The 13,176-nt window shown below is 38.3% G+C and overlaps 1 protein-coding gene across 1 annotated transcript; it reads left to right on the top strand.

Moving 5' to 3' along the window:
• The first annotated feature begins 7,357 nt into the window (after positions 1-7,357).
• rdh20 (retinol dehydrogenase 20) lies at positions 7,358-12,734 on the top strand. The gene is given in 5 exon segments (XM_076884435.1): positions 7,358-7,810; positions 8,633-8,729; positions 8,977-9,124; positions 11,917-12,048; positions 12,179-12,734. Coding segments are annotated over 5 exon segments (951 nt in total). The 3' UTR covers positions 12,300-12,734.
• The last annotated feature ends 442 nt before the right edge of the window (positions 12,735-13,176 follow it).

Here is a 13,176-nt window from a genome sequence, read left to right on the forward strand (position 1 = left end):
AAGTAACAAAGAGGCGACAGGTGTCCTGGATTGCAGCCATTCAAAGACCAAATATAACGTCCCAGAACACTCCAGCTCACAGGTTAGTCTGCTCCAAGCATTTACACAAAGGTCAGTCTGCTGTTGTAGTTAACATAATTGGTGATATAGGTTACAAGCAAGTCTGGCGCTGAACAGAAATTGTCGCGCTATGCTCCTTTATTTATTGTGCATAAATAGTGAATTGTCCTGACACAATATTGCGTTTCGCTTCTGTTATTATGGTACATTGACAAAAACATATACTTTTATTCACAGGATAAAACAGGTTTTTTGTATCACTAATTGCCCAGTACGATTACAGCATACAGTATTATTGTCACTGCTACATTTCTGTGATGCTACCAGAAATTATTTCCACTACTAATTAATTACCGTTGAGCTCAAAGGTCCTATTAATAAACGGTTAAGGAATGTGTATTTATGACGACAATTTGTGAGACTGGTAAACTTATGATATGTACGATGGTCTTTTGTTCTACACGGTGCATCTCAAGGTCCTGCACCCATCCGGCGGTAAACTGTACCTGGGCTTGTTGCAGTGACCTGAAGTTACTAAACTTCATGAGTGTATGCACTCACTCCAAGAACCGTATGATTATAAATATGCATATAAATATGCTACAATGAGATAGCTGACTTCATCTAACTAGCAAATGTTGTCCAGGCTACGTTGGTGATACAGTTTTTTTTAATATGTATGATATTTTTGTCATGCGATTTTAAAGCTGGTCCTACAACCGCATCCAAGAATAACATGCAGCTTATCTCAGAACCGTCGGTGAAAATTATTCTAGGAGCTAGGTTTAATTGAGCTGCATTTTAAAGAGGTGCAATTTTACAATTTGTGTATATTTTCTAAGTTCACTATTTTGTCATGTGTTGAGAAAAACACAGATTTTAAAATTACATGGTCTAATATTTACATTTAGCATAACTGCAACATGCTTTTTTTTTTTTTTTTTTTTAAAGACTCGAAAGGACTTGAAATTCAAAGTTTCAGACTTGTGACTTGACTCGGACTTTTACACCAGTGACTTGAGACTCGACTCTGACTTGCCTGACATTACTTGAGACTTGACTTGAGACTTGAGGATAAAGACTTGAGACTTACTTGAGACTTGCAAAACAATGACTTGGTCCCACCTCTGTTGAATACCTTACCTATCTCACTTGATTATTGATATTTTCTGAACAACTCAAATCTAAATTCAGTGTTGCTGACTGTCAAGCACATCCTGGTGAAACAAAGCAGATAATTAGCTTTGATGTTTCCATGCAAAATACTTAAACTGTCTTCAGCCTATCCGTGTTGTTTTCCTCTTCGTGTTTCGTCCGGCAGCACCAGCAGGTGGCTGGCACACGACACACACAGTGCCCCTCCTTCAAGTGCTACATCCACCTGGTATGTGGGCCCTTACTCTGCTGGCAGCCTTCTGTTAGAAAGGCCAACCGAAAGTGGACACATTGCCTATTTTATACAAACAGACATAGACATGCACACAGGTCCGCACATGTGCACGCAGTTAACAAAAAAATATACAGTGAAAAAGCTAAAGAGTATAATTTCACATTTTTCTAGGTTGTCTCTAAGTGTTAACCTATCACATTGCTGCTGTGAGGGACACCTCTCTCTTGCCAGCGTTGCCATAGTCACACAGGGTAATAACTGCTGGAACTACAGCAAAAGCATTTATGATAAGAACATTAGTAGCACCATATGTTCAAATACGCTTTTAACCCTTTTACATTGTGCTAGGAAATTTTACATGAGTGGACCTGCAAATGAAGTAATTTCTGTTTCATTGTTTTGACTTGTACACGCCATTGTCTGTCATTTATACTACATGCAGTATACTGAAACTAGGCTATAAAACAAATCTTGCACTATGTAGTAGCTTCTTCCCACTTTTCCTTTCCAATATGATGATAACCAAAAATGTTTCTCATATGAGTGCTTTAATGCTATGTAGCATATATAAAATGACTACAGTCTGTAATTTGCAAGACTTTTACTGATACATATGAAATGACAATACACATAATAATAAACATATAGATCATACCTTACGTTTGATGTGTTAGGTATTATCTTGGTCAGATATAATTCTTCAAAGGGAACTGGTGATATTTTGTTTTTCATTACAGACACTACAGAATGGTTGTCACAAACACCAGCTGTTGCAGTTTACCCCTGAAAACGTCTTTATTTTGGCAAATTTCAAAAATTGCCTTTTTTTCACCCTACATCCAGATAAGTGTTAACTCTGTACAGAGTGTACCATGAAATAATTACAGGAATTTGACATTTGTTTTTAAAAAGAAAGTAAAAATGAACATTTGACTTTAAAGGGTTAAGTAGCACACCCTCAATTTGGATATTAACTTTGGGATAATGGAGATGGGTTGTTCCACATCAAATGCATATGTTTTTATTCAAAATACGTACATGCTGTGGAGAACAAGAAGAAAACATTATTTGTAAAGCACTTTAAAACGTTACAAAGTGCTACATGTTCAAGCATGAAGTCAAACATATGGTCATACATTAATTCCAACATGCACACTTTGAATTTTAAAGCATGGCCAAAAATAATGGGAGTGAGATCAAGGAAGACCTATCCTATAAAAATGAACAAGCTTCCAGCCAAACTTGTAGTCTGAGGAAACCCAAGTTTATGTGTTACAACCTCAAAAGTGTTGTCATTTCTGGATGTAAGATAAGAGACAGTAACAGTTAGAAGACCCAGTCTGAAGGCCAAAGCAAGCCATCAAAGATTTCCTAAAAACAGGTAGCTTGTTATGGTCTTAGCAGTATCAGCCCCCTTATCCATCTGTCAGGATCCCCTCTTTCTGTCTTTTCCCTCCATACTTCTCTTTCCTCTCAGGTGGGTAAGTCCCGCTGTTCCTCTGGGACTGGCAATCTCCTGAGTCAAACGCCAACTGAGCTTCATGAAGCACACCTAACCATTTCCTCATCAAGCTTGCTGTGTATTTAACAATCCATTCTTCCACCGATTCCTTTCCAGGCTGTACAGCTACTCAGTGGCAACACAATGATCTAGGTAGACAAGATTTTTTTTTATGCAATGTGTTCTTGCTTACCTTTTTGACTCACCTCTTCTCCTAGTTTTGCTCTCAGTGTGTTGTTTCTATATATCGCACTCATTTCCCCGTGTCTCAGTAGGTGGGTTGGAAAAATTATCTTGTCAAAATATCTCTGCTCAGTACAATTAAAATTATGTCTGCAATAAAGCTTCTAAACCCGCCAACTGTCTCTGAGTCAAAATTTGCTAATTTGGGAATTTATGACACAACTTCTCAAATTTTGCCTGTTGTGAGATTATTAGATATGAATCAAAAGGAGGCCTCACACTTACAGATGCTCCTTTTTTCTTAAGAAGTAAATTAAAAAATGTATGACCCCCCCCCCCACACACACACACACACACACACACACACACACACACACACACACTTGTACTAAAGTAGGTTTTTACAGTGTCCTTGCTTGGAACAGCACTCTGCACAGAAAGTGCCCTTCTCAAAACTGGGACAGGGATTGCATAAACTGAGTGGCTCCTACAGGATTGTCCTGCTCCTGCTGCAGACCTCAGCACAGCCTGACCACTCTGTCTACTCACTCGGCACACGGGACACTGCTGAGGTAAAGAGTATATTGCTGAAAGCGGCAAAGACCAAAACGAGTGTATTTAGAGAATCGTGCATCTGCAGGTCAAGTTGCAATTTGAGTGTCATAAAATCCAAACATTATAAATGAAACAGGCACATAAAGGTGATTTTTGGATACACAGTACTATGTACTGCACACCATAATGTACTGGGGTCAGACACTTCATTGCCTTCTGGCTTTGTAATAATGTAAAACATTCACAAACCCTAAAATTTAGACATTAGTCTCATAAATACTGAGAAAATAATATTCCTCTTTTGAAAAATACCTACCTGGAGATGCAGTTTGAAAGTCCTGGCAACAGTCTGCAGTGATCACAGTAGTATAATCGGTCAGATCTCCATCCTGTACTAATTCATGATGGATCCTGGCCGATGCATCTCAGACCTCCATTAGGACAACCCACTTGGCATACGAGAAATAAATACGCTTGAAGAGAAAAATCAGTGACACACAGTGTTTATGGGAAATGACATCACAACTCCACCCAACACAGCAACAAATTTAAAAAGTTTAATGTACTATGCAATACTTTGAATGACTTTGAAAAAAGGCCAGTCGCTGTTATTCACTCGGGTAGCGTAAAGTAGGACTATTGTCCTGTCAGACTTCTTATCGTTAAACTCAGATTTCCAATTTGCTGCTACAGCGAGAGAAGAAGGAAGGGGTAATGTGTGGACATGAAATATTGGTTATAATCACAACCCCACAACTTTAAGACTCGCCCTGCACTGAAACAGGAAACGTAATGAAAAACAAAGACATGACAGCGGGGCTCATTTTTCTTCTTTTCTTGACTCTAACTTCCTCTATATGTATCCATAAAACTCCAGAGCTCTCAGAGGTATGACCTCATTTATTTGCTGCTCGAGTAAACAGAGAGACAACTCTCGCAGAGTACAGCACCAGGCCAAATAAGTATTATTATCGTTGCAATGCATGTCATAAAAAACACACATTACAGAACTAAAAGATTTTCAAAAGAATATGTTTTATTTTCTAAAGAATGCTTCTCAGACCAAAAGGTCAGATTCACAATGAAATAAGAGGAAATGATATCCATTTGGGAACAAGAGCAGATTTCAGTCAGTTACAATTTCTCCAGTTAGTTTATGATTTTATTGACACAGTGCTGTGAAAAAGCATTTGCTCCCTTCTTGATTTTTTTCACTTTTTTTGGCTTAGTTATCACATTTAGATGTTTCGAGTAATCAAACAATTAATAATATGAGACGAAGATAACATGAGTGAAAACAAAATGCAGTTTTTAAATGATTATTTTATTTGTTATAGGGGAAAAAGCTATTCAAACCTACCTGGCTCTATGTGGAAAACCATTTGCTCCCTAAACCTATTAAATGGTCATTGCAGCAAGAACTACAGTCAAGTGTTTCCGATAGCTGTCAATGAGTCTTTTACATCACTGTGAGGGAATTTTGGCCCACTCTTCTTTGCAGAATTGTTTTAATTCTTACACATTGGAGATTTTTTTAGCATAAAAAATCCATTTAAAATTAAACTAATGTGCTCTTGGAGGTCATTTTTTGTAGGTCGGCCACAATCCAGGTAGGCTTGGATATCTTTTTTCTCATAAGAAATTAAATCATCATTTAAAAACAGCATTTTGTGTTTATTCCGGTTATCTTTGTCTAATATTAAATTGGTTTGGTGTGAAAGATCTAAGTGTGATAAATATGCAAAAAAAATAAGAAATCACAAAGGAGGAAAGTACTTTGCTCTGATCATTTTAATAAATTATTGATAAATTATTTTCATAGTGATTTTTATATTACTCTACTTATTAGGATAGTAATTATGAAATAAACAACATCTCAATGTTGCCACCCTGTAAAAACCCGACTGGTCATCATTTCCGGTTTTGACATGTGCTCTGTAAATATACTGACTTGACTCAACCTGTCTAACGTCTGCATGGAGAAACCCATGAAACAGGTTTTGCTTGTTATGGTCATTCATCCTGTCCATGCCAACCGGTTATTACTTCATTATATTTGTCTCCATTTCACAACAGGGAACAAAATCTGCTTTACTCAGTTTGTGCTAAAATATATTATATTCAAAGGTTTATTTGCAGTTCACAAAATATTGAAACAGCCCAGTTTTAAATGGCTCACAACAGTAAGGATGCTGAATACTGTTAGAAAATGTATCGTTATCCATGCATGTCCACCAGAGGAAGCAAGCAATGATACACAGCTCTGTACTGGATTGCTAAACCAGCACACTTGACAGAATTTAACATGTTAAATGCTTGTTAGACACAAACTAGTACCAGCTTAAAAAGCAGATTTGCTGTTTAAAAAAGAATTTGATGTAGAAACACATGCACATGGATTTTATCTTACCTTAATTTTGTTTCATAATTTACCCCCCACCACCTCTTTAATTCACATTTCAATATGAGAGCAAATTATGCATAGATTCAAACTGGGGTCATCCATCACAACTAAAGCACTGCTGTGGGATATGCATTGCCTCATGGTAAGTAAATGTTCTTTGTAAATCCTATAAAAATACATATATTAACATTACCTATAAAAAAATGACAAGAAATGGGTTAAAATGGCTATTGGTTGATAAAAGTGGCTCACATGCCAATGCTGAAAGTAAACAAGGCTTGCACTGCTCACCTAGAAAACAAGAACGTGATACACAGCAAGCAGGCTTCATGGGATATAAGTAAGAGTGCAGAGATTTATAGTTCATAGACATTATCTCCTTATGTTCTCATTTAATATGATTCTTGCTGCTCTACTGAGCAGCTGTAGAGCTGGGACCAAATCTTATCACTGAATCGTATCCCTTCACTGAACCAAATTAAGATCTATCTTGCGAGGTAACTGTAACTAACCCTCAGAGCCACTGCTGTCCTTTTGTCTAAGATCTGTGAGGGTTTAGAGGGTTTAGAATATGTTCCTGGACTTTCAGTAAGCTCTTCTTTCTTGTTTGACTAAATCTGTATTATTTCAAAAATGCTAACTACGCCGCACTAATCTTTCGGGTTGCTTGACTCGGGTACAGGTGGAACTGAAAAGTTTATTAACCGAGCTTCTTGTTTCCCCATCACAAATATTTATTAGGATACAATTTAATTACTGATCACTTTGCCTGAAAGCTATATTAATGGAGCTCTGTATTAATGTGAACTAATGATGAAAAATCACCTGTCTCTATTATCCATTTAATAATTTGTCTCCATCATTTAAAGCAGTGCCTCACCACCTCTCACTTTCAGCCAATGTTACTGTATGCATACATAAAAAAAAGATATTTTACATAAAGTATTCAAAGTATTTACTGAGGTGCATCTGTTAGTATTTGTCAGCTGTGAACTTTAAAAGGTTAAACCTGAACTCGCTGCAAAGCTGTTGGTCCACATTTTTCATCTATAATAATTCATACATTTACAGCTTAGGAGCTCAAGTTATTTCCTCTAATCTGGGAGGAGAGTATTTAGCCACAGTTGAAGACTGAGGGTCACAGGAGGAGGAAAGCACCAACTTGGTTGTAGGACAGGTAGGAAAATACACCTTTTCAGGTAACAGGGGTAAAGTCTGAGCTTCTGTAGGGTAAAAAAAACAACAAAAAAACAAACAAACCAAAATGATCTTTCTAATGGACCTCCAGATGATGCTGCTGGATGTCATTTACTTCATCCTGAGAAATTCTTTGCGGGTTATCTTGCCTCCATGCACCAAGCCCATTGATGGCGAGCTGGTGCTCATAACCGGATCAGGCAGTGGCCTGGGCCGTCTCTTTGCTCTGGAATTCACCAAGCAAGGGGCAGAAGTGGTGCTGTGGGACATTAATAGCAATTCCAATGAGCAGACAGCCAAGCTGGTGCATGAGATGGGGGGAAAGGCGTACACCTACGCAGTGGACTTAACCAGCCGGGAAGATGTGTACCGCAACGCAGAGCTTATGAGAAAGGACCTTGGCCGGGACGTTACAATACTAGTGAACAATGCTGGAGTGGTGGCTGGGAAGCGCATCCTAGACTGTCCTGATGAGCTGATTGAGAGGACTATGAAAGTCAACTGTCATGCTCTGTTCTAGGTGAGAACTCAATGTTTAAAATCAAATGTATAGAAGACATTTCCCCAGTCACATCTGAAGCAATGAAGCTTCTTATTTGAGTGGTTTAACAGTCCAGATTTACTTCATCTTTCCAACTTTCTTGTTAGCTGGATATACTTGTAGATGCCAGTGTATCACAAAATTTTAGATGCTAAGCTTTGGGGCTTATCATAGCTTCTTTTCTTTTCTTTTTTCTAACTTGATTATCCAGAGCAATACTGTGTTTTTTATGAGTATGGTCAAAAGAAAATGTGTTCCTGTCTAAATATGCAACTATCATTGCAAACTACTGATCAGAAATCAATCAAGGTCACTAACCATGCACATCCAGAAGATAAATGCTGAAAGTTAATCAGCTGTGAAAATGCCAAACGCTGGAACAAAAGGCAGAATGGTTTAGCAGCACATCACAGACAATACGCATTACACAATCAAATCATAGCACATCTTTGGCCAGTAACTTTTACCGACTAAGAATCAGAGAGCTGGAATTCTTTCTTTTGGATTTCATACTGGATAATCTTTTTACAGTCAGCTATACACAGAGCATGTTATTGAGGGACACTTGAAATGTAAAATTGCTTTGCGTCAAGAGCATTATCCCATTCACCCTATGGACTAGCAACTGACGTCAATCCTCTTATTAACAAGGTGCTTGTGCAACGTAAGCTACACATAATAACCTACACATCGAACAGTATTTAAGTCACATTTAACAACACTGCACAGTTTGTTGCCTCATTCCATTTTGCTGCTATGACAATGCATGTTTGTCTGGTTGTTCCTATGTGTGGGCCTCAGACAGTGAAGGCTTTCCTCCCCCAAATGAAGGCCCTGAATCACGGACACATCGTGACCATTGCCAGCGTCCTCTGTCTCTTCAGCACAGCTTGTGTGGAGATGAGCCAATGCAGGAGAAATACCGCTACAATAAGTCTATATGAGAATATAACTAATAAGAATATGGCAGCTTTATTATTGTGTTTTACACTGTTCTCTCACAAAGTCCCAAAATCAAGTAACACATTAAAATGCATATAACGGCACTGGCAGTCAAAGCAGGGCTGGCAAATCACAAATAATGAATATTCAGCATCTTTAAAAGCAGCGTGAATAAGCTCTGATGGATAGATTTTCTTTGTGGTAGGATTACTGTGCCAGCAAGTTTGCTGCAGTGGGCTTCCATGAGTCTCTGGCCCACGAGCTGCTGTCTGAGGAGGTAGAAGGAGTGAAGACAACCCTTGTGTGTCCCTACATCGTGGACACGGGCATGTTTGAAGGCTGCAAGATAAGGTATGCCAACATAATAATCATATACAGTTAAGGTCCAAAAACTATGGTGAGTGAAACAATTTTCATAAATTTGGCTCTCTTTCATGAAACAGTGACGATGTGACAAGAGTGCAGACTCAACCTTAAATCAAGGCATTTAACTAAAACATTGCATTAACTGTTGAGGAATTACTGCCATTTTTATCCAGAGTCCCCTATTTTCTGTTAATTGGAAATATCACTGAAGACAACAAGGCTATTTTTCTGTAATTCTTTATTTCTTTTCCTTTTTTCCCATTAATTAGATGGTAAAAGGTCTAGCGTTGACTCTCGAGGTAGTATTTTGAATCTAGAAGCTATATATGTGAACAAGTAAAAGAGAAATTAAAAACAAAACAAAAATCCATCACAGGCCAACTCAACAGTTTGGTACACTCAGGAACATTAAAATAAGATAAAACACACACAGGTTTATTTTTTAGGTTTATCTCTATCCATCTATGTAGAAGACTACAGCAAAGAGAAAATATAGAGTTCCCTAGAAAGTATGAACAATTCATCACCCTCAGCAAGAGCTAAATTTTGATCTAATTATTAGTTACTGTTAATCTCAAAGCATGTCTGTGTACTGTCTTCATCCACTCACCCCCAACCGGCCGCGGCACTCGCTGATCCTGGTTCTGCTGGAGGTTTCTTCCTGTTAAAAGGGAGTTTTTACTTCCCATTGTTGCCAAAGCGCTTGCTCATAGGAGACCATATGATTGTTGGGGTTTTCCCTGTTTTCTTTGTATTACTGTAAGGTCTTTACCTTAGAATATAAAAGTAAAGGGTGTTGTGATTTGGTGCTATATAAATAAAACGGGACTCATTTGAACTGAAAATTGAATTGAACTGAGAATTTAATTGGTTATTAAAAATTAAAGGTCTGTATTTCAGTTGTAGCTTGCCATGTGAAAAATTATGAAAACTGTGTCACTGACAATCCTAACATGTTTACTCCTAACTCTAAATTTATTTTGAGTGTCATAGTTTAGACACAAACAAGGAGAGTTTAGTCTGTAGACCTGAATATACCTCACTCACATACACATACAGACTGATCATTCTTTGAGGGTCCATCATACAGGAAGTGCAGAATTATTAGGCAAATGAGTATTTTGTCCACATCATCCTCTTCATGCATGTTGTCTTACTCCAAGCTGTATAGGCTTGAAAGCCTACTACCAATTAAGCATATTAGGTGATGTGCAACTCTGTAATGAGAAGGGGTGTGGTCTAATGACATCAACACCCTATATCAGGTGTGCATAATTATTAGGCAACGTCCTTTCCTTTGGCAAAATGGGTCAAAAGAAGGACTTGACAGGCTCAGAAAAGTCAAAAATAGTGAGATATCTTGCAGAGGGATGCAGCAGTCTCAAAATTGCAAAGCTTCTGAAGCGTGATCATCGAACAATCAAGCGTTTCATTCAAAATAGTCAACAGGGTCGCAAGAAGCGTGTGGAAAAACCAAGGCGCAAAATAACTGCCCATGAACTGAGAAAAGTCAAGCGTGCAGCTGCCAAGATGCCACTTGCCACCAGTTTGGCCATATTTCAGAGCTGCAACATCACTGGAGTGCCCAAAAGCACAAGGTGTGCAATACTCAGAGACATGGCCAAGGTAAGAAAGGCTGAAAGACGACCACCACTGAACAAGACACACAAGCTGAAACGTCAAGACTGGGCCAAGAAATATCTCAAGACTGATTTTTCTAAGGTTTTATGGACTGATGAAATGAGAGTGAGTCTTGATGGGCCAGATGGATGGGCCCGTGGCTGGATTGGTAAAGGGCAGAGAGCTCCAGTCCGACTCAGACTCCAGCAAGGTGGAGGTGGAGTACTGGTTTGGGCTGGTATCATCAAAGATGAGCTTGTGGGGCCTTTTCGGGTCGAGGATGGAGTCAAGCTCAACTCCCAGTCCTACTGCCAGTTTCTGGAAGACACCTTCTTCAAGCAGTGGTACAGGAAGAAGTCTGCATCCTTCAAGAAAAACATGATTTTCATGCAGGACAATGCTCCATCACACGCGTCCAAGTACTCCACAGCGTGGCTGGCAAGAAAGGGTATAAAAGAAGAAAAACTAATGACATGGCCACCTTGTTCACCTGATCTGAACCCCATTGAGAACCTGTGGTCCATCATCAAATGTGAGATTTACAAGGAGGGAAAACAGTCCACCTCTCTGAACAGTGTCTGGGAGGCTGTGGTTGCTGCTGCACGCAATGTTGATGGTGAACAGATCAAAACACTGACAGAATCCATGGATGGCAGGCTTTTGAGTGTCCTTGCAAAGAAAGGTGGCTATATTGGTCGCTGATTTGATTTTGTTTTGTTTTTGAATGTCAGAAATGTATATTTGTGAATGTGGAGATGTTATATTGGTTTCACTGGTAAAAATAAATAATTGAAATGGGTATATATTTGTTTTTTGTTAAGTTGCCTAATAATTATGCACAGTAATAGTCACCTGCACACACAGATATCCCCCTAAAATAGCTAAAACTAAAAACAAACTAAAAACTACTTCCAAAAACATTCAGCTTTGATATTAATGAGTTTTTTGGGTTCATTGAGAACATGGTTGTTGTTCAATAATAAAATTATTCCTCAAAAATACAACTTGCCTAATAATTCTGCACTCCCTGTAGAAGGCTAAATCCAATTTTGCTCTTAAACGGACAAAAAAATGTCCTCAAATACTCAATGACACAACTATGAGTCTATTGCTAATGTTTCATGTTGCTTGATATTTTAAATGTTCCTTGATGTTAGGGAGGAAGTGGAACTGCTCCTGCCCCCTCTGGAGCCCCAGTATTGTGTTGAGCAGGCTATGAACGCTATCCTGGTAAACCAGCCATTAGTGTGTATCCCTCGCCTCACCTACCTGCCTGTTCTTTTCAGAGCGTGAGTCTCACAACCTTCACATTTTCCAGATACTAAATAAAGATGAATGCTTTTCGAAAATGTCCTTTTCTATCCATTTTCAACAGCTGATTACGGTATTTAAGCTTCTACTGTCTTTGTTCTTTTTCAGGTTGTTGCCATGGGAATCTAACGTGACCACTTATCGCTTCATGGGTTCTGACAAGTGCATGTACCCCTTTATTGAAACCACGAAAAAACAAGTGACAAATGGCTCTGTTGCAGTCGCCTAGTCATACATTTTTACACAAAGAAACAACTTTAGGAGTACAAATGTTAACAATACCTTCAAAGGTATTTCAAAGGGTCCACAATACATCAGACAGGACAAAAAAAAGAAAGAAAAAAATGTGGGTTTTGTGAACAACAGGCCAAATTGTCCATCTGCAGCCATGAGTCAGTCAAATGGATATAATAAAACAGACTTTACATTTTCAGGCTGATCATTTGGAAGTCTGTACTGGATGACAACTCAGCCAAGTAGTCATCAGCCTCCAAGAAGATTTCAATAATGCTCATATGAAATGTAAAGTGCCCTTGAAATGTTTTCACCATAAATCTGTGAAATGCCCAAACAGTGATTAAATCCTACACTGATCCAAATGGGAAAGCTTCTTTAATAGCTGTTATGCAATCCTCTATACTCTGTTATATTCACATATAATAAAATGACCTAAAACAACACCTACAAATGCTGTTAGAACACAGCAAGCGACGCGTCTGGTGCATTGTTTTCCTGTAAAGATCATAAACTGTAAGCAAGAAAAAGTAAGTAACACTGCAAAAGGGGAATTTTATTAATCTTTCTCTATGTAGACCAAGAATAATAACTTTAATAATAATGTGTCTAGTATTTATGACGTATGACTTACATATAAAAATATGTAATCAGAATCAGAATCAGAATTGTCAGAATAAGAACTGTCCCTTCTAGAAAAAAGATGCTTAGCTCCACTGACTGAATGCTAATATGGACTTTTGAGTGGAAAATTCTGGACAAACTGCACTTGCAGATCATGCATGTATGAGTGCACGTGTAGTTTACGTAGCAGAAGAAGGCTAAAAAGTATTGCTAATCTCACAAGACAGAAGTGTCACTTCTGTCTTGTG

Source organism: Maylandia zebra, linkage group LG5, assembly GCF_041146795.1.
Source record: "Maylandia zebra isolate NMK-2024a linkage group LG5, Mzebra_GT3a, whole genome shotgun sequence".
In the NCBI taxonomy this organism is placed as follows: domain Eukaryota; kingdom Metazoa; phylum Chordata; class Actinopteri; order Cichliformes; family Cichlidae; genus Maylandia; species Maylandia zebra.